Source organism: Symphalangus syndactylus, chromosome 5 (assembly GCF_028878055.3).
Source record: "Symphalangus syndactylus isolate Jambi chromosome 5, NHGRI_mSymSyn1-v2.1_pri, whole genome shotgun sequence".
Lineage (NCBI taxonomy): Eukaryota > Metazoa > Chordata > Mammalia > Primates > Hylobatidae > Symphalangus > Symphalangus syndactylus.
In genome coordinates, this window is record NC_072427.2 from 59351693 (window position 1) to 59379478 (window position 27786).

The following is a 27786-nucleotide window of genomic DNA, read 5'->3' on the forward strand; positions in this document are numbered from 1 at the left end:
TGGTGGGGATCCTCCCGTACATCTTATACTTCTGTAGCCTTAGGAAAAAAGTAAGTACAATACCTGACATATTTATACTGAACATGTGTTTGGTGAATAAAAAAGGCAGGGAGTATGTCTTATTCACTGAGTTGCTTATTATGTGCCAGATTTTTACCTTAGGACCTGGAGATACGAAAATGATCTGATGAGGTCCTCAAGGAGCTTATAATCAGTGTACCAGGGGAGAGAATCAAGTAAACAGATTATTATAATACAGTGTGTGGTTAAGTACTGTTTCTGAGCACAGGCTGCTGAGAAAACAGAATGGGTAGGAAGAAAACAGTCAAGAAAGATGTAAGGAAAGTCCGAGTTTCTGCTTTTCCCTTCGAAACCCAGAGTTTTGAAATTAAGCAGGGTTCTAATATACAGGCATACCTTGTTTTATTGTGCTGTGCTTTATGGTGCTTCACAGATACTTTGGGGTTTTTTGTTTGTTTACAAATTGAAAGTCTGTGGCAACCCTATGTCAAGCAAGTCTTTTTAGTGCTGTTTTTCCAATAGCATGTGCTCACTTCATGTCTGTCACATTTTGGTAATTCTTGCAATATTTCTAACTTTTTCATTATTACTATACTTGTTTATGATGATCTGTGCTATTGAAATTGCTGTTACTATTGAAATTGTTTTGGGGTACCACGTACTGTGCCCACAGAAGACTTAATCCATAAATGTTGTGTGTGTTCTGACCACTCCACCAACCAGCTGCTTCCTTTTCTCTCTCCCTCTCCTCTGGCCTCCCTATTCACTGAGACACAACAATACTGAAATTAGGCCAGTTAATAAGCCCACAATGGCCTCTAAGTTTTCAAGTGAAAAGATGTTGGACATCTCTCACTTCCAATCAAAAGCTTGAAATGATTAAGCTCAGTGAGAAAGGCATGTTAAAAGCTGCCAGGCCAAAACCTAGGTCTCTTGCACTAAACAGCAAGTTGTGAATGCAAAGGAACAGTTCTTGAAGGAAATTAAAAGTGCTATTCCAGTGAACACATAAATGTTAAGAAAGCTAAACAACCTTATTGCTGATATGGAGAAGGTTTTAGTGGTCTGGATAGAAGATCAAACCAGCCACAACATTCCAATAAGCAAAAACCTAATCCAGAACAAGACCCTAACTCTCTTCAATTCTATGAAGGCCAAGAGAGTTGATGAGGGTGCAAAATAAAAGTTTGAAGCTAACAGAAGTTGGTTCATGAGGTTTAAGGAAAGAAGCCATCTCCAAAACATAAAAATGCAAGGTAAAGCAGCAAGTGCTTTTACAGAAGCTATAGCAAGTTATCCAGAAGATTGAGCTATGATCAATGATGAAGGTGGCTTCACTAAACAACAAACTTTCACTGGAGAGGAAGCAGTCTTATGTTGGAAGAAGATGCCATTTAGGACTTTCATAGCTAGAAAGGACAAGACAATGCCTCACTTCAAAGGACAGGTTGCCTCTCTTGTTAGTGGCTAATGCAGCTGGTGACTTTAAGTTAAAGTCAATGCTCATTTACTGTTCTGAAAATCCTAAGACCCTTAAGAACTATACAACAAGCCAGGTGTAATGGTGCACATCTGCAGTCTCAGCTACTAGGAGGCTGAGATGGGACAATCACTTGAGCATAAGAGTTCAAGGCTGGCTGGGCAACATAGTGAGACTCCTGTCTCTTAAAAACGAAAAAAAAAAAAAAAAAAACCGGTTTATGCTAAATCTACTCTGCCTATGCTCAGTGGAACGAAAAAGCCTGGAGAGCAGCTAATCTGTTTACAGCATGGTTTACTGATTTTTTTTTTTTTTTTTTGAGACGTAGTCTTGCTCTGTTGCTCAGGCTGGAGTGCAGTGGCCCGATCTTGGCTCACTGCAACCTCCGCCTCCTGGGTTCAAGCGATCCTCCTGTCTCAGCCTCACAAGTAGCTGGGATTTACAGGCATGTGCCACCACGCCCAGTTAATTTTTGCATTTTTAGTAGAGACGGGGTTTCGTTATGTTGGCCAAGCTGGTCTCAAACTCCTGACCTCAGGTGATCCACCCACCTTGGCCTCCCAAAGTGCTGGGAATACAGGTGTGAGCCACCGAGCCCAGCCAGTTTACTGAGTATTTTAAGCCCACTGCTGAGACCTACTGCCCAAGAAAAAAAGATTTCTTTCAAAAATATTACTGCTCTTCAACAATGCACTGGTCACTCAAGAGCTCCGATGGAGATGTACAAAGAGATCAATGTTGTTTTCATGCCTGCCAGGATAACATCAACAACAGCATCTTTGATCCATCTGCAGCTTATGGATCAAGGAATTATTTCAACTTCCAAGTCTTATTACTTATGAACTACATTTTCTAAAGCTGTAGCTGCCATAGATAGTGCTTCCTCTGATGGATCTGGGCAAAGTACAGTGAAAATGATTCACCATTCTAGACGGCATTAAGAACATTTGTGATTCATGGGAAAAAGTAAAAATATCAACATTAGGCTGGTGAGTGCAATGGTGTTTACAACTAACTGATCATAACCAGTTACAGATTTCTTTGTTCCTTCTCTCACTCCTACTCCTTCACTTGACTAGCCTTAAAAAAAAAAAAAAAAAATCAACACTAACATTGGGAAGAAGTAGATCCTAGCCCTCATGTATGACTTTCAGGGGTTCAAGACTTGAGTGGAGGAAATAATGCAGATATGGTGGAAATAGCAAGAGTACGAGAATTAGAAGTGGAGCCTGAAGATGTGACTGAATTGCTGCAATTTCATGGTAAAACTTTAATGGATAAGGAGTTGCTTCTTATGGTTGAGCAAAGAAAGTTTCTTGACATGAAATCTGCTGATGAAGATGCTGTGAACACTGGTGAAATGGCAACAAAAGATTTTAGAATATTCCATGAACTAAGCAGCAAGGTTTGGATGATTGACTCTAATTTTGAAAGAAGTTCTATGGGTAATATGCTATCAAACAACATTGCATGCTACAGAGAAATCTTTCATAAAAGAAAGAGTCAATTCGTGCAGTAAACTTCATTGTTGTTCTATTTTAAGAAATTGCCACAGTTACCACAACCTTCAGCAGCCCACCCTGCAGCAGCCATTGAGCCAACACTCTCCATCTCCACCAGCAAAAAGATTATTACTCACTGAAGGCTCAGATGATCATTAGCATTTTTTGGTAATAAAGTATTTTTTAGAGCCAGGAATGGCAGTACATGCCTGTAGTCCAAGCTACTTAGGAAGCTGAGGCAGGAGGGGAGGATTGCTTGAGCCCAAGAGTTTGAGTCCAGCCTGAGTAACATAGCAAAACCCTGTCTTTAAAAAAATAAAAATAAAAATAATTTTAAAATTAAGGTATGTACATTGTTTTCTAAAGACATAATGCTATTGCACACTTAACAGACTACAGTATAGTATAAATAAATATCATTTTTACATGCAGTGGGAAGTCAAAAATTCATGTGAAGGCCGGGTGCAGTGGCTCACGCCTGTAATCCCAGCACTTTTGGAGACTGAGGCAGGCGGATCACGAAGTCAGGAGACCATCCTGGCTAACACGGTGAAACCCCATCTCTACTAAAAATACAAAAAATTAGCCAGGTGTGGTGGCATGTGCCTGTAGTCCCAGGAGGCAGAGGTTGCAGCAAGCAGAGATCACACCACTGCACCCTAGCCTGGCAACAGAGCGAACACCATCTCAAAAAAAAAAAAAAAAAAAAAAAATTCATGTGACTCATTTTATTGCAGTGGTCTGGAACTGAGCCCACAATATTTCCAAAGTATACCTGTACCTTTTCAAAAAATTAGATTATCTGTATTCACACTATTTTATCTCAAATTCCTCATTTGTCCCGTTCAAATAAATCTCATATTTAAAAAACACATTTTAAAGGATGATTTACATTCTAAATATGTTCAATTTATACGACACTACATATTTTTCTCTCCATACAAATTCAGAAGAAAAAACAATGAAAAAGGCTACTGGTTATATAACTGGCCAATGTTGGAAGTGCTTGTGAAAAAACCATGACCAATTTAAGATTTTTTTTTTTAACTTAGGAGAACAAGGGGATAAAACTCACTGCATGAAAAGCAACTGCTCCAAAAAATCATGTCTCTTCAAAAACATTTTACTCCTAGGTTTAAAAAAACAAACAATTTTTAGATTGTTCTCACACACATTTCCCTCCTTCCTACCCTTGAATTTAACCTTACATAAAGGCAAGTGCAATTTAGATAATATACTACCAGCAGTTGTTCACTTGCTAAGCAATAGTTTATTCAAGTAGGTATTTTCTGGGCTATTATGGAAAACACCAAAGTAAAAATGCTTATCAAATTCAATTTCAATTATATCTGTCACTTCTTCCTTGTTAAAAGCAATTACTATGGAAGAAAATAAATTAAGCCTAATAATGTCACTCATTACAAAGTTGGGTACTATCAAATTTTTATGGCTTTTTACAGGTAGTTGCTAACAGATTGAATGATTTTAACACTCTTATAATGTGAAGAAAGCAAATTTCTGCAAACATAATGGGACTAGTAAAGATGAAATAATAAAAAACAGTAGAGGTGGTGGAGAAAGCAAATTTAAAAAACAAATGAAATGAGGTACAGATGGACTTCGTTTGCAGCTTATGAAATTAACGAAGACAATAGCAAAGACAAAAGCCTAAAGGGATTAAACGCTAAGGGTGGCAAACATAAGCAAGGAAAGTGCAGCTTCAAATACACATAAGCCTTACTATCACATTTGGGATTAAGTAAAAAATAAGTAAATAAATAAATATGCACAGGCCTGAGACAGAACCTAATTGAGCTGCAGTTGAGTTGTAGAGAATCACATTCAAGTTCAAAGTAGATTAAACTTGCTTTCCACTTTTCATCATCCTATTCAGCAAAATGAAAATAACCTTGGGGACAAAGAGTTTACATAAAATCTTCTTTCTGATATTCCCCTAATAAATTCTCTCACTAGAAGGAAAAAACAAAAGGAACGTTTTCCTTAATAGTTTGTATCTTCAAACAAGATTCATAAAAATTCTCGAATGGTTTTACGAAAAAGATAACCAACCACTGTTGACACCAAGGAATTGCAATGTTACATGCTATAAAGGAAAGTGAGAATCACAGAATCATGGGATTAAAAGTAACTCTGAGGCCAGACGCAGTGGCTCACACCTGTAATCCCAGCACTTTGGGAGGCAGAAGCGGGGGATCGCTTGAGGTCAGGAGTTTGAGACTAGCCTGGCCAAAAAGGTGAAACCTTGTCTCTACTAAAAATACAAAAATTAGCCGGGCGTGGTGGCAGGCACCTGTAATCCCAGCTACTCGGGAGGCTGAGGCAAAAGAATTGCTTGAACCCGAGAGGCGGAGGTTGCAGTAAGCCGAGATCACCCCACTGCATTCCAGCCTGGGTGACAGAACAAGATTTCATCTCCAAAAACATAAATAAAATAAAAGTAATTTTGAAAGCTTATTTCCTTATTCTTAATTCATATAACTAAAGAAGGTGCTCACAATTTACAGACTTGAAAAATAAGGGGCTTCAAATTACTATATTTAATACTATAATATTAACAAAGATTTAATTGCTTGTTTAAAAATTCAAAACCACAATTCCTCTAGCAAGTGTGAACTGTTACCATTTAAAGAAAATAAAAGGGATAATCACATTCATCAAATACTTTTTTTAACCTGATGCTATGCTGGTCACCACAATGACCATCTATTGTACTTTTGTTCTGCCATTAAAAAATTCTTAGACCATTCACTATTGAATTATTGTTTAAGCTGGTAAATTGAGGTAAAATACTGAATAACCTGAGAAATCACAAGTACAGTCAAAGTCCACGGTACAAAACTACTGAACCATGCTCCCTCTTTATATAATATTATATAAACTGCTAAGTTTAAATGTCATCCACTCGTTGGGTTTAAAGTCTTTTCCAGATACAATCTAAACTGTGAGGAAAAAGTGAATTCTAAATTCCACATAAATTGACTTATGTGCCTTTCTTTCTGCTTGAAAACTCTTCAAACGTTGCCACTGATTCAGTTTCACCCGTTGGTAATGAACACAGAACTCACTGTGGGGAAAAACAAACCAGTGTGTGAGAAAAGTAAGAGAAGTTATCAGATATACAGGGGAGTGAAACAAGTAACTGAAAAACACCTCAACCACAACACTTTTCTCTGTCCTAAAGAAGGCATTTTGAATTTTGATATCCTAGTTACCTCTTTCATGAAAAATTTTATAGGTTCCAAAAGCTCCCAAGTTGCGTACTCACCTGGTTCATCTGAATCCTGAATCCGGGCTTTTATGTCTGCTAAACTAGGCTCTTGAGAGATCGAAGCCGCTGCCCCCTCCTCTGGGTCCTCTACCTTAGTCACAGTAAAATGTGGCATTGTTATAGTTAGATAATACTTGGCTCTTTCTGTATTTAAACTTCCTGCCAGTTAGTTTTCCCTGCCTACCTCTTCCTTGCTGTCCTTTCAGACAGTGATCCCTGCCTACAGGAGACAGTGGCGGGGATTCGGGAAGTACTTTAAGCTCACATGACCTACAGCCCTGAGGGAGTGGGGCGCTTGAAGACACGCCTTCCACAGTGTTTATCATTCACTTAAAAGGATTAAGCACTCCACCCTTGCTTATTGTTGTTAACCTGAAGAACTCCAAGAACAGTTTAGCCTGCTTTCCCAAAGCTGCCGAAACCTGGAGACTGGACAGAATTCACAGTGAACTACTGTCCACCGCTTGCTCCTTTATTTCCTTCACTGAAGTTGTCATTCTTATCTGCATGTCATGATCTCAACCTCTGCCCTCATATTTCACACAAGAAAGATTAAGGAATAGTTCACTTTTTTTTTTTTTTTTTTTTGAGACAGGGTCTCACCCTGTTGCCCAGCCTGGAGTGCAGTGGTGCGATCTCAGCTCACTGCAGCCTCCGCCTCCCGGGTTCAAGCGATTCTCCTGCCTCAGCCTCCCGAGTAGCTGGGACTACAGACATGCGCCACCACGCCCAGCTAATTTTTTTTTTTTTTTTTTTGTATTTTTAGTAGAGACAGGGTCTCACCATGTTGGTCAGGCTGGTCTCAAACTCCTGACCTCAGATGATCTGCCCACCTTGGCCTCCCGCAGCGCTAGGATTAACAGGCGTGAGCCACCGCACCCGGCCGAACAGTTCATTTTTATACTGTCCTCTTTAAAGAAAGACTGGCACTATATCAACTTAAAATATGAAAGATACGGCTGTGCGCGGTGGCTCACACCTGTAATCCTAACACTTTGGGAGGCCAAGGTGGGCGGATCACCTGAGGTCAGGAGTTCAAGACCAGCCTGGCCAACATGGGGAAACCCTATCTCTACTAAAAATACAAAAATTAGCTGGGCGTGGTGGCACATGCCTGCAGTCCCAGCTGCTCAGGAGGCTGAGACAGGAGAATCCCTAGAATCCAGGAGGCGGAGATTGCAGTGAGCCAAGATTGCGCCACTGCACTCCAGCCTGAGCGACAGAGAAAGACTCTTGTCCGGAAAAAAAGTAAAAAAAAAATATATATATATATGTTTAAAGAGTTTAGAACTTTTGTATTGTACAGAGTGGTTGTTTCAAAGAAAAAAAAAGTCCCAGAAAATCCTTTTAAGTGGTGTACAGTTCCTTTAGCATACCCTTAAAATAACATACTTAATTCTTGATATATTTTATCAGACAACTGTATCAAGTTCTCAGCTGACGACTTTAGAGTATGAGGTTCTACCTCTGTACTTAGTAGAGGAGTTCAGTAAATTGAGCTCTGTGTAATGTCCATATTGATGATGTAGTATAAGGCCTCTGTTATTGGGAATGCCTTCCGTCTGACAAGTAAGGTTGTGCTAAATTTAACTGAAGCAATGATGCTTTGAATTCTTATTCATTCAGTTATATACCACTTCTTGCAGCACTATTCACAACAGCCAAAATATGGAATCAACTTAAGTGCCCATCAATGCATGAGTATATAAAGAAAATGTGGAATATATATACAACGGAATACTATTCAGCCGTAAAAATGAAATCGTCATTTGCAGCAACACGGATGGAACTGGAGGTCATTATGTTAAGTGAAATAAGCCAAGCATAGAGAGACAAATATCACATTTTCATTCACACGTAGGAGCTAAAAATGTGGATCTCATGAATATAGAAAGTAGAATGGTTGTCACTAGAGGCCAGGAAGTGTAGGGGGAAGGAGGATTAAAGAGAAAAAAAAGAAGGTAAATATAAAAGCACAATCACGTTGATAATTGATTTATGCTAGCAAGAATACTGGCCTGTTTTGGAATAAACATTTTTTTTTTTTTTAAAAGGAAAAGCTAGGCTGGGAGAGGTGGCTCATGCCTGCAATCCCAGCACTTTGGGAGGCCAAGGTGGGCGGATCAAGTGGTCAGGAGATCGAGACCATCCTGGCTAACATGGTGAAACCCCGTCTCTACTAAAAATACAAAAATCTTAGCCAGGCTGTAGTTCCAGCTACTGAGGAGGCTGAGACAGGAGAATGGCATGAACCTGGAAGGTGGAGCTTACAGTGAGCCGAGATCACATCACTGCACTCCAGCCTGGGTGACAGAGCAAGACTCATCTCAAAAAAAATAAATAAAACAAAATAAAATAAAGGAAAAGAAAACCCTACAAATATATACCACTTCTAAAAGAGAAGGAAGCAATAAAGACCTAGTTTGTACTCTGCATTGCACTAGAAACTTTACATCACGATCTCATTTAATCAGCACAAAAACAGAAACATTAGACTAAGAAACTTGCCCTAAGTCACCATTGTAAGTGGTGAAACTCAACTTTAAAACCTCTAATGCCCTGAGGTAGGCAACATAGAGTATGTTTCAAAGAATGAAAACTCAGGTACACTCACCTAAATTTTATTTCATTGGTTCTTAATAGCACTGGTTTGGCTGCACAGGTTCTCTCCTACGGTGAACTATATAAAAGTGCAGGGGCATAGAAAATTGAAGGCAAAGTTAAAGCAGTACAGAAAAAGCTGAGAGAAAACTAGTAAAGCTGAGGTGTGTGATGTGCATGGAGAGTGATTAAAGAAGGTGGGATGTGAGAAATAGCTATGTAAAGTACAATACACTATCACAATGAGGTATCACTACACTCACCAAGATGGCTAAAATTCATAAGACCAAAAACACCAAATTTGGCAAGACTGTGGAACAAAAAGAACTTTCATACACTGTTGTTGGGGGTATAAATTAGTACAACCACTATGGAAAAGGGTCTCACACTTTCCCCTATAATCTGGCAATTCCACTCATAGGTATTTACCTTTAAAAATGAAAATATATTCCCACAAAAGGACTTGTACAAAAATGTTCACAACAGTTTATTCATAATATCCAAAAACTGGAAACATCTTAGGTATACATTCACAAGAGAATGGATAAAGTGTGATATGGTCATACAAAGGATTACTATTCAGCAATAAAAAGGAATAAACTATTGATATATTCAACAACATGGATGAATCTCAAAAACATTATGGCTAAGTTAAAGACGCTTTAAACAGAAGAGAACATAATATGTGAATCCACTTTTATAAGGTTTTAGAACAGACAAAACTAACCTATGATGCAGAAAAAGCAGGACAATGGTTGGATCTGGAAGAATGGAAATACAGATTAACTGGGACTGGGCCTGAAAGAACTTCCTAGAGTGATGGTAATATTCTACATCTTGATGGGGTTTAGTATTCCACAGGCGCATGCATTTGTCAAAACTCAGCCAATGTTCACTTAAAACTCGTGCCTTTGCTGGGCGTGGTGGCTCACACCTATAATCCCAGCACTTTGGGAAGCCGAGGTGGACGGATCACCCGAGGTCAGTTTGAGACCAGCCTGACCAACACGGAGAAACGTTGTCTCTACTAAAAATATAAATTCGCTGGGCGTGGTGACGCATGCCCGGTAATCCCAGCCACTGGGGAGGCCAAGGCAGGAGAATCACTTGAACCCAGGAGGCAGGGTTGCGGTGAGCCGGGATCATTGCCAAACTCCAGCCTGGGCAACAAGAGTGAAACTCTGTCTCGAAAAAAACAAAAACAAAAACAAAAACTCGTGCCTTGACTGTACGAAAAGTTTAGCTCAAAAGAAAAAAAGCTGCAGTTACTGAATTCTAATTCATAATTATATGAATTCTAATTTATAATTCATAATAATGCACTGTGAAGTTTTGTTTTTTTTTTTTTTTTGAGACAGAGTCTCGCTGTTGCCCAGGCTGGAGTGCAGTGGCACGATCTCGGCTCACTGCAGGCTCCGCCCCCCGGGGGTTCACGCCATTCTCCTGCCTCAGCCTCCCGAGTAGCTGGGACTACAGGCGCCCGCCACCTCGCCCGGCTAATTTTTTGTATTTTTAGTAGAGACGGGGTTTCACTGTGTTAGCCAGGATGGTCTCGATCTCCTGTCCTCGTGATCCGCCCGCCTTGGCCTCTCAAAGTGCTGGGATTACAGGCGTGAGCCACCGCACCCGGCCGCATTGTGAAATATTTGTGGGAAGTGAACTGATTCTGCAATTTACCTTAAAATGCATACAATAGGATAGATGGACACATATGTAAGAAGACAAGTATAATAAAATGTTAATGATAGAATCTAGGTGGTGGGTGTATGGGTGTTCACGATAAAAGTCTTTCAACTTCCTGTGTGCTTGTAAATTTTCATAATAGGCTGGGCGTGGTGGCTCACACCCGTAATCCCAGGACTTTGGGAGGCCAAGGCAGGCGGATCACTTGAGGTCAGGAGTTTGGGACCAGCCGGGCCAACATGGTGAAACCCCGTCTCCACTAAAAACACAAAAATTAGCCAGGCGTGATGGTGGGCGCCTGTAACCCCAGCTACTCGGGAGGCTGAGGCAGGAGAATTGCTTGAACCCGGGCGGGTGGAAGTTGCAGTGAGCTGAGATTGCACCACTGCACTCTAGCCTGGGCGACAGAGTGAAACTCTGTCTCAAAAAAAAAAAAAAAAAAAAACAAAAGTAAAGAAAGAAAAAAATAAAAGAAAATTTTCTTAATAAAATGTTGAAAAAATACAATGGACACCATTATGAAAATGAAATAGGCAAGTCACAGACTGGGAAAAATATTCACAAAACATATACTTGACAAAGGAGATCTGTATCTAGAAGACATAAAAATTCCCTACGCCTCAATAATATGAAGACAAATAAAATGGGCAAAAGATTTAAACAATTGACAAAGGAAGATAGGCAAACCACTAAAAACCGCTGAAAAAGTGCTCATCCCTGGCCATCAGGGAAATGCAAATTAAAATCACAATTTAAAACAAGGGTCCCCAACCCCTGGGCCATGGACTGGTACTGGTCCCTGGCCTGTTAGGAACAGGGCCGCACAGCAGGAGGTGAGAGGCAGGCAAGCATTACTGCCTGAGCGCCGCCTCCTGTCGGATCAGCAGCAGCATTAGATTCTCATAGGAGCGCCAACCCTATTGTGAACAGCAATTCCGAGGGATCTAAACTATGTGCTCCTTATGAGAATCTAATGCCTGATGATCTGAGGTGGAACAGTTTCATGCCAAAACCATGCCTGTACCCGACCTTAGTTCTGTGGAAAAATTGTCTTCCATGAAACCAGCCTCTGGTGCCAAAAAGGTTGGGGACTGCTGATTTAAAAGACTGTTGGCACCCAGGCATGGTGGCTCAGGCCTGTAATCCCAGCACTTTTGGGGGCCAAAGTGGAAGGACTGCTTGAGCTCAGGAGTTTGAGACTAGCCTGGGCAACATGGCGAAACCATTTCTCTACCAAAATTCAGAAAAATTTAGCCAGGTTTGCTACTGCACACCTGCGGTCCCAGCTGAGGCAGGAGGATTGCTTGTGTCTGGGAGGTTGTGCCACTGCATGCCAGCCTAGGTGACAGAGTGAGATCTTGTCTCAAAAAACAAAAAAAAAAAGAGAGACTTTTGGTAAAGATGTAGCACAAACATTGGTGGGGAGTGTAAAATGGCACAATCATTTTGGAAAAAGTTCCAGTAGTTTTTTTATAAATCAAAAACATATGCCTACCCTAAGACCCAGCAATTCTTGTTCTCAGTATTTTTACCTAAGAGAAATAAAGGCATAAGTCCACAAAAAATTCAAACAAATATGTATATAACAGCTTTATTCATAACCCAAGCAGGAAACAGCCCAGGTATCCATCAATAAAATAATCAACCTTCAGTATATGGCATACAATGAATTATTATTCAATGATAAACAGGAATCATACAGGTATGAAATATTTACATTTGTATACTTTAAAGAAATTATGGTATTTTTAAGTAATAAGATATAAAGGTCAGGCCAGGGCAAAAAGGGCATTTATAATGGTATTACTCCCATAGTGCTTTATATATTAGGCCAAATCTTATACATATTGTATTTATGTTATTAATTAGTTTCAGTAAAACACATTATTTGTGACTATATTATACCTGCTAAAAATAGTTAGCATGCCCATTCTTCAGAGGAATGGGTCTATTTTGGGGTAGTATTTTGACACTGCAACTTAATATGTTACACTAGCACAGCTCAGAACTCATAATAACCAGTGTTTTGTTTTATTAAACCCATTTATTAAAAAAAATTTTTTAAGTTAGATTAGTGAAAAGATTGAAACAATTAAGGGAAAGTCAGCGGGAAATTATTTTCAATATAAGGATTCTCTATCAGAGGGCTACCGGTAGGGAAATAGCACTCTATATCCCACACTCCGCACCCTCTCGAGTGTGGTATCATTTAGAAGGTTAGGCAAACATGAAAGGATGTGAACCACTGTTTTAGAACACTGCTTTGCAAATTATCTCTGGTAAATAACTTTTTTCTTTGAATTTCCAATTCATTATGGGCCAATAATTTTGTTAAAAAATAGTAAAAATGAATTACTAGAAAAATAAAATAAATATATATCAAATATAAGCCCCAACTTGTTAATATTAGATTTGACAGACATAAATTTGTTCTATCAAACTGCTATGCAGGTTTCTAAAAACTCAATTTCTGAACTTATCTCCTCACAGAAAATAAACAGCTCATGGGCCAGCACTGTCTTGTACTACACTCTGAATAGTTCCGTGTTAGAAAATGCTATAAACATCTTACAGGAGAATGAGCTGTTCACCACTTACATTTAGGGCTACTACTATAGCTGGAGCCTGAAAGGTACAGTCTCATTCTTAAGTAGAAGATGTATACACATTTTCCTTTTTTTTTTTTTGTTTTTGAGACGGAGTCTCACTCTGTCACCCAGGCTGGAGTGCAGTGGCGCAATCTCGGCTCACTGCAAGCTCCGCCTCCCGGGTTCACGCCATTCTCCTGCCTCAGCCTCTCCGAGTAGCTGGGACTACAGGCGCCCGCCACCACGCCCGGCTAATTTTTTGTGTTTTTAGTAGAGACGGGGTTTCACTGTGTTCTCGATCTCCTGACCTTGTGATCCGCCCGCCTCGGCCTCCCAAAGTGCTGGGATTACAAGCATGAGCCACCGCGCCCGGCCCACATTTTCCTTATTTATCATATTCAGCAAACCCTCTTATCCCTCTGCAACTGAGACAGGAAATATTAGTGAAAAATATAAAAATGATCACAAATTCTAAATTTTGCCTTACTATGTATAAAATTATTAGAAGAATTGAATGCATCAATTACTTTGGTAAAGACCAACTATCATGGGATGGTAAGGACTTACAGCTTAAGTCTTTTAAATCTTGACTTGAAACTGTCTATGAAAATGGATTTTTATGAAATGTTATCAGTGGTGAATATATAATGAATTTGGGGGCTAAAACTAAAAAATAGAAGAATGAAATGTCATACATCAGAAATGAAACCCTGAGTAACTGAATGTCTGTGTTCATAGCTGCCAGTGCTACCTCTTTGGTTGGTGATTTATATATTTATAAATATATAAAAGACATTATTTTCTGATGGATTCAACATATTGTAGAGTAAGAAAGGCAAAGAGTTCTCCAAGTTAAAGCCTCAGGAAAATCTCATGCTTTAACTGAGGCTGAAAGGATCATGAATTTACTCAATAATATTTGAGTGCCCACTAAGTGCCAAGAAATAGGAATGAAATGGAGAGCAAGACACTGTTCCTGCCCAAGGAGCTCACAGTCTTATTATCCAAATTAACTATAGGCAATACAAAACTAGGACTTTTTCAACTTCCTAAAAGTTGTGTCTTCACTAGAGGAAAGAATAGAGTAGGATAGTTGATGGCTAACTAATTTGATAGCTACTTCAGCCATTTCGGCCACTAATCCAAATACTAAAGCAGGCATTATCAAATGCCCCTGAGTCCTCAGTTGCCACTGCTGCCTCTTTCAGCATATCACAACTCTTTATAAAAGGTTGCTACCTTTTTCCTTAGTCTAATGTCAATATAGCCCAGGTATGACAGATAGGACCTGAGAATCCCAACCAAAGAGGGTAGCAGATTCCAAAGAGGAATCTGGCAGCTATGAAGATAGACATTCAGTTACTCAGGGTTTCATTTCTGATCTAAGATATTTCATTCTTCCATTATGAAATGCTTGCTAGATTAAAAATGGGCTCCTAGTCAACACAAAAAAAGTGTATAGAAAATAAACCTGACATTAAGCAACACATTGTTAAAACTAAGGACATATTTCTAAAAATGTGAGAAAAGGAAAATGAAAACACAATCCAAAACAAAATTTTTTAGATCTACTGAGACTTGGGTCAAAATCTTCATTAGCTTTACGACAGAATAATTAATGTAACTAAATCAATAACTGTTGATGTAACTCAGCACTACTACACTGCTCTAGGCACATAATTTGTGTAAAAGACAATGAAATACGTATCCTTATGCCAGATTTCTTTTTTTTTTTTTTTTTTTTTTTTTTTGAGACGGAGTCTTGCTCTGTCACCCAGGCTGGAGTGCAGCGGCACGATCTCGGCTCACTGCAAGCTCCACCTCCCGGGTTCCCGTCATTCTCCTGCCTCAGCCTCTCCGAGTAGCTGGGACGATAGGCGCCCGCCACCACGCCCGGCTAATTTTTTGTATTTTTAGTAGAGACGGGGTTTCACCGTGGTCTCGATCTCCTGACCTTGTGATCCGCCCGCCTCAGCCTCCCAAAGTGCTGGGATTACAGGCGTGAGCCACCGCGCCCGGCTCAGATTTCTTTTTACGAACATAGAATCTAAGTTATTCAGAGAATATGTCATTTTATTACTTTTTTTTTTTTTTTTTTGGATACAGGGTCTTGCTCTGTCACCCAGGCTGGAGTACAGTGGCATGATCATGGCTCACTATGGCCTTGACCTCTCGGACTCAAGCAATCCTTCCATCTCAGCCTCCCAAGTAGCTGGGACTACAGGTGCACACCACCACACCTGGCTGCTTTTTTTTTTCTTTTCTTTTTTTTTTTGTAGAGACGAGGTTTCACTATGTTGCCCAGGCTAACAATTATGTCCTAATAAATGTTTCAATAGGGCCAACTATTATTAGCATACCAGAGAAAATGCAGTGTAATGACAAAAATGCTGGTCTTAGAATTACATGTGCCTAGGTTCAATCATTATTCTTTAATTTATTATTTGTATGACTTTGGGCAAGTTACTTAACCTTATCAACCCCAGGTTTCTCCTGGATAAGAAAAATTTCATCTTAGTACAGAATAAAATGACTTTTTAAAAAATGAAAAAATACCAAAACTGATCATTTTTCAAAAGGGGAAAGAACTGACCTCATCTAATAGGGAAGAATATTTTTCTATTCCTATCAATTCTTAAAATTTCATTTGAAATGTGGCATGCTGCTGAATCAGAAAAAAATAAATAAACCGAGCATAATCTTTTGTATGCATCTTAGGATGTAAATTAGCCAGCTGTGAAAAAGGCTGTTAAAAAAACAAACAAACAAACAAACAAACAACTTTAGCCGGGCACAGTGACTCACGCCTGTAATCCCAGCACTTTGGGAGGCCAAGGCGGGCAGATCACGAGGTCAGGAGTTTGAGGCCTAAACATGGTAAAACCCTGTTTCTACTAAAAATACAAAAATTAACCGGGCGTGGTGGCATGTGCCTGTAATCCCAGCTACTCAGGAGGCTGAGGCAGGAGAACTGCTTGCACCTGGGAGGTGGAGGCTGCAGTGAGCCAAGATTGCACCACTGCACTACAGCCTGGGCGACAGAGCGAGACTCCGCCTCAAAAAAAAAAAAAAAACTAAATATGGTAAATGCAAATGCTCTCAAAATAGAATAAAGGTAAATTTTGGTTAGATTCAATTTCTCACAGCTCCTCAAAGTGAAAATGTACATGTGTACATAAGAGTTTTTAACTTATTAGTGTTCTCTCTTCTCTTTTTAAACTAGCAATATGAAAAATAAATAGCTTTACCCCAAAGTAAATGTAGACCTGTCTGAAAAAATGAGAGAAATTCAGGTGCTATTCTGCCAAAAATTAAAGTTATTTACCAAATGGTTATGACTATAAACAGATTAATGTCATCAGTTGAGTTTTTTGCTCAAGGCCACGACAAATATAACGAAGATTAGCAATGCCGTAATAAAACCACAAACAAAAAGCTGCCACTGGTTAATTTAGCTAGAAAATTGGAGACTGAAACCCAGCTCTGAGCTAAGATAACAGGAAATTTTAAAAAGAGAAAAAAAAAAGACTAAAATTAGAATTAAGATCTGTCATTTCCTAACAATGTGGCTTTTGTTTTCTATTTCTACAGTTTTCATCTACAAAAACTGAAATTTTAGGAAGAAAAAAACTTCAGCTCTTACATTTTTTTTCAGCTAAGACATTCAAAGGTAACTTCAAAATTTCAGGTTTCGCAAAGCCCCTCAGACTGACTTATTTACAATACTGACTTGATTCTGAAATCTTGTTAAGTATAAATTCCACTTTAACAGTAACTTAAAAATTCTTCAAAAGTAAAATGCACCTGAGAATATCAGCAATGTTAAAATATGGTAATGTACACACCTTAGAGCTGAGCAAATATGGTGATAGTGTTTCCTACTAATCAGGTATCGAACTTCTGCCGTTAAGGCAAGGTGCTGTATGCATGTTTTTATGTTGTATGTTCTGCAGTTTTGTGCTTGTACCTTCAAATGTAATTGTTGAGATTCTTAAAAGTATACCAGGGCCGGGTGCAGTGGGTCACACCTGTAATCCTAGCACTTTGGGAGGCCGAGGTGGGCAGATCGCTTGAGCCCAGGAGTTCGAGACCAACCTGAGCAACGTGGCAAAACCCCATCTCTACCAAAAGCCAATACAAAAGTTAGCTGGGCGTGGTGGTGCATGCCTATAGTCCCAGCTACTCGGGAGGGTGAGGTGGGAGGATCGCTTGAGCCCAGGAATTCAAGACTGCAGTGTACTACAATTGTGCCTCTGAATAGCCACTGCCTACCCAAGTCCAGCCTGGGTAACAGAGCTAGACCCTGTCTCAAAAAATAAAAAAATATATACACTGAAGCACTAATTACAGGGTTTTAACAGAGAATAGCTTCTTGTTTTTCTATATACTTGTAAAACTTATAAAACTTCATTAAAAGAATACATTAACATTCACAAAATTGAAATGCTCACATAATTCCTACACTATAGCTCTCCAAACTTTCATACCTACTCCTCAGAAACAAACATCACCAAAAACTTAAACACATGTAACTTCATTATTCTGAAACAACAAGCTCACCAGCTACAGCTGTGTAGACAGTGCACAAGGGCATTAAGCTAGAAGGGCAAGGGGAAGGGGGTTGAAATCCAGCCTGCCCTTCTCCAGTGAAGCCATGATGGCCCAGGGCACAAAGGGGTGCCTTTTTAGAATTTGCACAAAGTTCTTAGTAGTCCAGAAATATATGTTAGACACGAAGGGCAAAAGAAGCAGCAGCCATAATTCAAAAGCTTACAGCATTATAAGTTGCCTTAAATGTCAGCAATAGAAACATTCCCCTTCTTCTAACAGCTTTAAAATGGGAAAGCATGACTTTCATAAGGTTCCCACGTTTGCAGGAGAACCTTCTTTCGTTTCCTTCCATTTCAGTAAAGGTAATATCAAAATTTATGAGAATCTGGAATGTAGAAACATGTCACTGAGAAGAAAAGAATTTGGGCTCATGATGGAAAGACTTAGTGAGGACGCAGAAGAGACCACCGAAGATCAAAGACAAGAAGTTGAGGTAATCACCGTACCAATCACTGATATTTAATCAAATATCTACAGTATTCTAGGACACACTCAAAAGAAAATCCTTTAATTGTAATTTAACCTTTTTAAAAATTGGCCAGGCATGGTGGCTCATGCCTGCAATCCTAGCACTTTGAGATACCCAAGTGGGAGGATCACTTGAGCTCAGGAGTTCCCAGACATCTTCAAAGATAAAAGCTAAGAAATAGTAAAATGTACCTTTTACTCTACTTCAACAAATTATAAACATTTGCTAATCTTGTTTTGTCTATCTCTCCCCAACTTTTCTGGGGAGGAGTGGGGAGGAAGGAGCTGGAGTACATTTCATTTAACCTGTAAATACTTCAATATATATCTTTATAGATAACAGCTTTATGTTACCATAATGTCATAAACATCTCTAAGAAAATTAACAATTCCTTAATATTGTTTAATACCATGTACATGTTCAAATTTCCCCCATTTGTCTCAAAAGTACCTTTTTTCAATTGTTTTATGCACATCAGAATCCAAACCAAGTTCACACACTGCATTTGGCTGATATGGCTCTTTTTATCTGTAACAGCTTTCCCTCTCTTCCCATCCCTCCTCCTCCACCCCATCCCAATTATTTGTTGAAGAATCTAGTTATTCAATAAAACTTCCCATATTCTGGATTTGGCTGATTGCTTCTTGTGGTATAAAGCAGTATATTATAAAGTTTAATCTGGCTACGGAGTATAGAGAAGAGAGGAAAAACAGTTAAGGTCTATAACTAGCTGGGCGCAGTGGCTCACACCTGCAATCCTAGCACTTTGGGAGGCTGAGGAGGGCGGATCACGAGGTCAGGAGATTGAGACCATCCTGGCTAACACGGTGAAACCCCGTCTCTACCAAAAATACAAAAAAAAATTAGCCGGGCATGGTGGCGGGCGCCTGTAGTCCCAGCTACTAGGGAGGCTGAGGCAGGAGAATGGCGTGAACCTGGGAGGCAGAGCTTGCAGTGAGCCGAGATGGCACCACTGCACTCCAGCCTGGGCCACACAGCAAAAAAAAGGTCTGTAACCAAAATGTTTTGGACAAGTGATACTGAAAAGCTTTTTTTAAAGAAAAAAATCTAAGGCCAGGCATGGTGGCTCACGCCTGTAATCTCAGCACTTTGGGAGGCTGAGGTGGGCTAACTGTTTGAACACAGGAGTTCAAGACCAGCCTGGGCAACATGGTAAAACCTCGTCTCTACAAAAAAAAAAAATTAGCTAGTCATAGTGGTGTGCACCTGTGTTCCCAGCTACTCAAGAGGCTGAGGTGGAGGATTGTTTAAGCTCAGAAACTCGAGGCTGCAGTGAGCCGTGATCACACCACTGTATCCAGCCTGGTGGACAGAATGAGACCCTGTCTCAAAAAAAAAAAAAAAAAAAAAAAAAAACTATAAAGAGGATGCTTTCAGACAAGCTAGGAAGGTACCAAATCAACATATTTTAGCTATCAGAATGCCAAGGTAAAACACGGATAGTATTCAATAATTATATAATATAGAAGATATATTTAAGAGAAAGGTAATAGTCCGTCCTGGACAACATAGTGAAACCCCGTCTCCATTAAAAATACAAAAATTAACTGGGTGTGGTGGCACGTGCCTGTAGTCCCAGCTACTGGGGAGGCTGAGGCAGGAGAATCGCTTGAACCCAGAAGGCGGAGGTTGCAATGAGTGGAGACTGCACCGTTGCACTCCAGCCTGGGTGACAGAGTGAGACTCTGTCTCAAAAAATAATAATAACAATAATAATACTAATAGTCACCTATGATTAGCAATACAATATAATTCACTTATTTTGGTGTGTGGCTAAAAATGATAATTTTGTTTTTTGTTGAGTTTTGTTTGTCAGGGTAGAGGTATTTTTTATTTTTTATTTAATTTATTTATTTGAGACAGAGTCTCGCTCTGTCACCCAGGCTGGAGTGCAACTTCCGCCTCCCAGGTTCTCATGCCTCAGCCACCTGAGTAGCTAAGATTATAAACATGCACCACCACACCTGGCTAAGTTTTCATATTTTTAGTAGAGACGGGGTTTCACCATGTTGGCCAGGCTGGTCTCGAACTCCTGACCTCAAGTGATCCGCCTGCCTCCACCTCCCAAAGTGCTGAGATTACAGGCATGAGCCACCACACCCAGCCTAGAGGCATTTTTTGAAAAGCTCTCTAGATCATTTCATTATGCAGCCAGATGAAGTAGCACTGCTCTAGTACATACATTAATATGCCTTTATCAGAGTATGTTTTTAATTTGTCTCTTGTTTTTAAGTCTACAAGATCTTCAACTCAGTGTATATTTATGGTATACAAGTTATATGGGATATCATATATTATACTAGGTGTAAATGATTTTGTATCCTTGTCCTCAAGAACCCTACAGCATAGTTGAGAAAGATAATATGTAAATAAAAAACAAAATAGAGTGATATGGGCATTATAGCAATATAGGGACAAAAAGAGCCTGGTTTATTATATCTGGATATGGGGTTCAATCAGAAAAGGTTTCAGAGAGGAAACCTGACTCCTTAAAGAAAGGACTTATCTAAATTACTTTTGTGTCTCTAACATCTCTCACAAAAACTTGGTTAACAGCCAGTCTCAAAGTTGTTACACTTAGACCTCAACTCTCCACTTCAGAAACCTACTCCAAGGCTACACACTAGATCACATTACATGAGAAATGCTCTACCTCTGAAATTGCTCACTCCAACAACATTCAACCATCTGACCACAGTCTTTAATCTTTCTACACCTTTCACCACACTTTACCTTATCAAGTCCTCCAGTCTCTTAAGTGTCTCTATTTTATCTCAGTTGATCATTTTCCTTTGCCGTATTTTTGCATATTTCTATTGTTGGACTTATATAGCATTATAATTTGTATACAAATGTGTTTGCTTTCTCTATTAGATCATAACTTTCCTTAGAACAGATAACAGATTCTTTTTCTCTGTCTTTAACACCCAACATCTTTAACAGCCAGCCAGTGCCTTATCCTTAATAATTGTGCAGAGTAATAAACATTTGGTGAAGGAATAAGTAAAGTGCTCTAGTCATTTTCACCACTATACCATGAGATCTGCAAAGGTAGAAACTATATGTTATCTGTATATTTCCTACAATTAATACCAGACTGCCTCATACATACCAGCGTCTCACAGAGTATCTGTTGAATTATAAAAGGTTGAAATGTATTAGGGACTGCAGGCAGGGTGTATGGTTCACACCTGTAATCCCCGAGCTTTAGGAGGCCGAGGCAGGAGGATCATTTGAGGTCAGGAGTTTGAGACCAGCCTGGCCAACATGGTGAAACCCCATCTCTCCTAAAAACACAAAATTGAGGCGGGTGTGGCTGCAGATGCCTGTAATCCCAGCTACTTGGGAGGCTGAGGCTGGAGAATCACTTGGACCCGGGGAGTGGAGGTTGCAGTGAGCCGAGACAGCGCCACTGCACTCCAGCCTGGGCGACAGCGCGAGACTTCGTCTCAAAAAAAAAAAAAAAAGTATTAGGTACCGCAAATGACATATAAAAATATGTTTTACAGCCACATGGTTATAAAGCACATGTAAAAAAATGTTCATCATAGCAGAGGCAAAATGATGCAAGAAAGAGCACTAGATAAAAGTCAGGAGGCCTGAACTTCAGTCTTGGCTTTGCCACTATGTGATCTACAAATAACCATCTCTATAAGCCTTAGTTTCCTCATTTATTTTGTTATTTTTTTAGTCTAATCTATTGGGGTTTTAAGTCTCCTCACTTATTAAAATGTGGTTTGATCAGAACGAGATTCTAGATCATTAGCTCTAACGTGGTGCTTTTCAAAAAAATTACTATAAAAGTGATACACTATAAATATTTAAAAATTATATATGCCCTTAATTGTTTTGGTAAAAGAAAATTCCACTCTATTTTTTTTTTCTTTTTTTGAGACAGAGTGTCACTCTGTCACCCAGGCTGGAGTGCAGTGGCGTGATCTCAGCTCACTGCAACCTCCGCCTGCTGGATTCAAGCGATTCTCCTGTCAAGGCCTCCCGAGTAGCTGGGATTACAGGCGCACGCTGTCACGCCTGGCAAATTTTTTGTATTTTTAGTAGAGACAGGGTTTCACCATGCTCCCCAGGCTGGTCTTGGACTCCTGAGCTCAGGCAATCCACCCGCCTCGGCCTCCCAAAGTGCTAGGATTACAGGCGTGAGCCACAATGCCCGGCTCCACTTCATTTTTGTAACTCACTTTCCAGAGGCATCCACTCTCAACAGTTTCTTTTGTATCTTTAAGGCCACTGATCCGCCGGGCGCGGTGGCTCACGCCTGTAATCCCAGCACTTTGGGAGGCCGAGGCGGGCGGATCACGACGTCAGGAGGTCGAGACCATCCTGGCTAACACGGTGAAACCCCGTCTCTACTAAAAATACAAAAAAATTAGCCGGGCGAGGTGGCGGGCGCCTATAGTCCCAGCTACTCGGGAGGCTGAGGCAGGAGAATGGCGTGAACCCCGGGGGGCGGAGCCTGCAGTGAGCCGAGATCGCGCCACTGCACTCCAGCCTGGGTGAAAGAGTGAGACTCCTTCTCAAAAAAAAAAAAAAAAAAAAGGCCACTGATCCATAAGCTAATACACTGCTAAGATTCTTGATTTTACCAACTGGACAGTCCTATAAATTCAAATGGAGACTTGCCAAAATGAAAGAAAAATTACTTCGATAGCAGAAAGAAAACTACTCAGAAAGCCAACAGCAGAAAAAATTAAAATATACTGAAATAAGTACTTAAAACTTCATGTAGGGCTGGGTGCTGTGGCTCACGCCTGTAATCCCAGCACCTTGGGAGGCCAAGGTGGGTGTATCACCTGAGGCCAGGAGTTTGAGACCAGGTTGACCAACATGGTGAAACCCCATCTCTACTAAATACAAAAAATTAGCCAGGTGTGGTGGCACATGCCTGTAATCTCAGCTACTTGGGAGGCTGAGGCAAAAGAATCACTGGAACCCGGGAGACAGAGGTTGCAGTGAGTGGAGATTGCGCCCTTGCACCCCAGCCTGGGCAACAAGTGTGAAACTCCATCTCAAAAAAAAAAAAAAAAAAAACAAAACAACAACAAAAAACAACTTCATGTGTCACCTCCTGTTTGTGTGATGTAATGTGAGTAAAAGACATATGACAAGAAACTTCAGGTGGGAAGTTTCTCTACAGGAAGAAACGTGGGAGGCATGGGGGAAAGGAGAATCATACTAATGTCACAACCACAGAAGGATGTACAAAGGGTGAAAAAATTCAGAGAACTGTAAATACTAAAATAGCAAACTAATTGTGAAATGCACTATGAGCTTAAGGAGACTCAACTGTAGAAAGGATGCAGTTGTTATCTATATTAAAGCCAGCCTAGAGGGAAATGTATATTAACATTAGGCCCTTTTCTTCACAACAGCACCCTTTGAAGATCTACATCTAAATCTAACAAGGGCTTTAACATACTGAGAAGCCAAGGGTGAAATAATTATGTTTCTAAGTGGTTTCTTCTAATGGTGGGGAAAATTTATCACATGGTGACAGTCATCATAAGAATTTTTTGTAATATAGAAAGAAAAAAAAGAGAAAAGGTAGGTCACTGAGAAAGTAGAAAGTTCCACGAGAATAGGGCAAAGTGCTCTCTAATGGCCGGACTATTAATTTCCCTTTCATCTGGGTACCGGAGAATATTTAAACATTAAATAAGGAATGTGTTATATAGAGAATCAAGCTTTTAACATCTGTAACCACGTAAACAAACATAGATTTCACTTAGATATGTCCCCATTTTTACCCCTATAGTGTAAAAGGATACCACTCTAGACTGTAAAGAATGCTTAAGGGTAACGTAAGAACCGCAGACTGGACAAGGATCCTGTTCTGCTGGTCTAACACATTACTGAAATAAGTCCACTTTTCCAAAGAATAAAAATACAATTCCATCACATGTAAGTCACAAGTCTAACAAACTAAACTATAAATTACCAAATGATAATTACAGTATTAAAAAATTAACACTGGTATAGTCTTTACCTGGAATGTTTACAACCTAAATATAGCATGATGGGTAAAAACTAAAACGATAATTTGGAATTAATTTGGAGGAACAGGAAATGATAAATTTTTATTCCATACTGTAATTTTAATACAGTGTATGACATACTGTAAAATTTGTCAAAAAGCTGAAAACAGTAAAGTCTGAGAACCAAGCTATATCTCCATAAAAGAAAAAATGATTAGTCAAGGATGAGTGAATTCTAGGACTGTAAACTTTACCAAATCTACCTTGTCTCCAGATATTAAAAACACAGAATTAGGGAACTAAAATCATTCTGGTTTCCTGAACCCTTTAGGTTAAAAGGAACAATATTTTCTGACACCGGAAAATGGTGAGTAAGCCTTGCTTTCACAAGTCAGTGGGTGAGGCTATGGTTTTCAAACTTGGGTGGCATATTATTTTAAGAGTCTTTAAGAGAAATTTTTATCACTAAAAGATTATATTAGTTACAACACAGCATAAAACTAAATATATAAAGCAGTATAGGTCTCAAACTTTTAAATTTCAGAGTCCAAAAAATGTTATGATCTCCCCATTTTCTCTCTTCTCTCTCTTCCATCACCTCTTCCCAGTACATCAAATAAAACCAAGCCAGCTGACACACACAAACTGGTTTAGGAAGCTAAAGGTCTGCAGCAGTCAACATGAGCCAGGAGTGGCTTGTGTGCTACCTGCTAACTCTAAAGACTCATCAGACTTCCCATTTAAAGCTCAGAGAGAAGAAATTACATGGGAATCGGGCCCTAAAAGCCTTTTCAGAAGTCTTCCATATAGATTTCAAAAAACAATTTTGCAATACACATCCGAAGTCTTGGAGGAAAGCTACTAAGATATGACCAATAACTACTCCATGTAACCGGCCTTAAAGCAGACTGAAATAGCCAATGATGGCTACAGAACACATACCCAACTCACTAAATTTTAAAATTTAGGATTCTCTGTGCTGAAAACGATTACATTCTTTGACATACACCTTTAACCAAAATACCCATTTCATTTCTAAGAAGACAAAAATGAGGAAGTTAAAATATACATTTGCCTTCCTTCTTGTCATACACCTTCCCACATACCAAATTATTACTGCAAAGAGCCACTATGCTATTATTCCAAAGAGTTTCTAAGCATCTCACAGAGATGCCTTGGTTCCTGATGACTATTATAATCATAATTATATGATTATGATCTTCCAGATCCATAGATAGGCATCTTGGATAAAGAGGCCAGTAATGAAAGTATGCTGCGGTCTGTGTTTCTACTTACCCTCGATGACATCCTGGGGGTGAGAAGTCCGGTCACTGGGTGGATCCAGTGCAACAGTTGCCAGCGAAGTGGTGGCCCCAGACATCTCACTCATAGGCTCACTCCGGCTTGTTTCAGGCACACTTTCCCGGGAGCTAAATCTTACTCGGGAACTAGATCGAGAGCTGAGGTCCGGACTGGTGTCTGACAAACCTGGAATGTCATCGATCTTTGTCGGTGTCACCATGAACCGAACTGAAGCCATCTTGGTGGTGGTTTCTGGAGGATGCATTTTGTTCTTTTTAAGAACAAAAAAAGTGGGGGGAACCTCGCAAAATCTTCCTCTTACGCTAGCTACTTTTGACTGCAATACAAAAGATAACTTGAAAAATAACACATTTCAATAACCTTGATTCATACCACACAAAAAGCCCCAAATAAGAATCCTTCTACTCAGAATTCAAGCCGACTGTCCTAGAAAGTGCATCACCAATAGGTGAATATATTTTTTAAGAGAGAAAAAAACAAAAAAAAAGACAAAACAATGCCAATCTTGTGTAACTTCTTTCCTTCAGAATGAAGAGCTACCTAGCTATCCCCTCTGGTCCAGGGCTGAAGGCTCAGTGACATGGTCTCAGGGCAGCAGATGAAGCCTCCCTCCCCTCAGCCCCCAAGTTCCTGTCGAGGTAGTCCTTTATCTGGTGAGTGTCCCACGGTTCTAGTTGGGCGAAGTGCGTGCAGGCAAACCTTTATCAGGCGACTATAGCGTGGATCAGATTGCAAAATGGTGTACACCCGGCCACCTGTTGTGTATCAGGTGAATACCCCACAGGTCTGGCTGGGGGGAGGTGTATGCAAAGCCACCCGGTGTTTTTGATGTCGACAATCCACTTGGGTCTGGTGGGAAAGGTGCGCATGCATAACGGGAAAAATAACCCACACTACTGAGAGAAGGGTGAGCAAAGGAGGATGCAGGGGCAGAGCGGATTCCTGTCTCCGAGAGGTCGGTGGGGGTGGTGCGTCCGCTCTTCTCCTAGCAGAAAGGTCCTCGGGGTCTGGGAGGAGGTTAGCGGATCAAGACACCTCGGACTGCAGCTCAGAGTCGTGGCAAGTCGTGGCTAGTCCACTGAGCCACGGTCCGCTCGCTAGGTTTCTCCAGCGTGTGACAGGACGAGCCACCCCCTTTGCCAGAGGCGCGTTCTCCCCTATCCCCGCCCCGGCGCAGGTCACCCCCTCGTCGTTCTTCCTCCGGGTCCCAGCAGAGGAGGAGACAGCCACGCAGGCTTGCCTGACTGGGCAGCGGGGTGAGGGAGAAGGTCGCAGGTGCGGTATCCCGGCGCCAGCTAATGCGGGTGGGCGCGCAGCTGTTGTTTACTAGCCTGTAACTGTTTCAGAGCCGCGGCGCGCGCAAGATTCTCGCTGCCCGGGCTGGCGCCCCCTCCCCGGCCCGACGCCAGAGCAGCAGTTACGTGACCTGGCCTCCCCCAGCCCCGGGCCCAACGGGCTGCGCCCGCGCCGCCGCAGCCCTTCCCTTCCCTCCCCGCTTGTTCTTCATTCGAGGTAAACCTTGCGAAGAGAAGCCCGGGGGTGCCGTGAGAGGGCGGAACCGTCCCGCGGGCGCCCGAAAGCACCGCCCAGCCTCCGCAGCTCGCGGTGACAGAGTGCAGCGCGCCTGCGCTCGCCGCAGACGCGGCAGGCGGGGCGGGGCCGAATAGGAGTGGCCAAGGGGCACGACGGGAGGTGTAGTCCAGGGCACGGCGTGACCCGCGTGAAGACGGGAATAATCCTTTTCCTTGGTCTGGCTGTGCTGCACATTCACTCTGGAAGCATCTTAGAGGGCGGGCGCTGCTCCTCACCCTCAGAACTCGGGGAGCCATTTGTCTTTCATGAGTGTCTCTGAAAACATCATTCATGATTTCTTTATAAACCAGAAACACCGCTCCTATACCTGGGAATAACCCTCATTGTTAATTTTTATGTAGAGGTCTACATACAAATAAAGCATTTTTATGTAAAAAAAAAAAAATTAAAACTATAAAGTAGGCCTGGCGTGGTGGTTCACGACTGTAATCCTAGCACTTTGGGAGGCTGAGGTGGGCTATCACCTGAGGTCAGGAGTTCCAGACCAGCCTGGCCAACATGGCGAAACCCCTTCTCTACCAAAAACACAAAAATTAGCCCGGCGTGGTGGCATGTGCCTGTAATCCCAGCTATTCCTTAGGCTGAGGCAGGAGAATCGCTTGAACTCGGGAGGCG

The 27786-nt window shown here is 40.8% G+C and overlaps 1 protein-coding gene across 8 annotated transcripts in view; it reads right to left on the reverse strand.

Moving 5' to 3' along the window:
* SLC12A6 (solute carrier family 12 member 6) overlaps positions 1-27520 on the reverse strand; it is a 109566-nt gene extending 82046 nt beyond the window's left edge. For 6 of the 8 annotated variants that reach the window (XR_010120740.1, XM_055278598.2, XM_063639062.1 and 3 more), the window contains exon 1: positions 25552-27520. Coding sequence is in view for 6 of the 8 variants with exons in the window: in XM_055278598.2 (XP_055134573.1) it covers positions 25552-25822 (271 nt within the window). In the remaining 2 variants the exon portion in view is untranslated. Of the gene's footprint in view, positions 1-6289; positions 7019-25551 lie in introns of those variants that run through there. The other 2 variants (XM_063639064.1, XM_055278599.2) reach the window with 2 other exon arrangements.
* Positions 27521-27786: the final 266 nt, after the last annotated feature.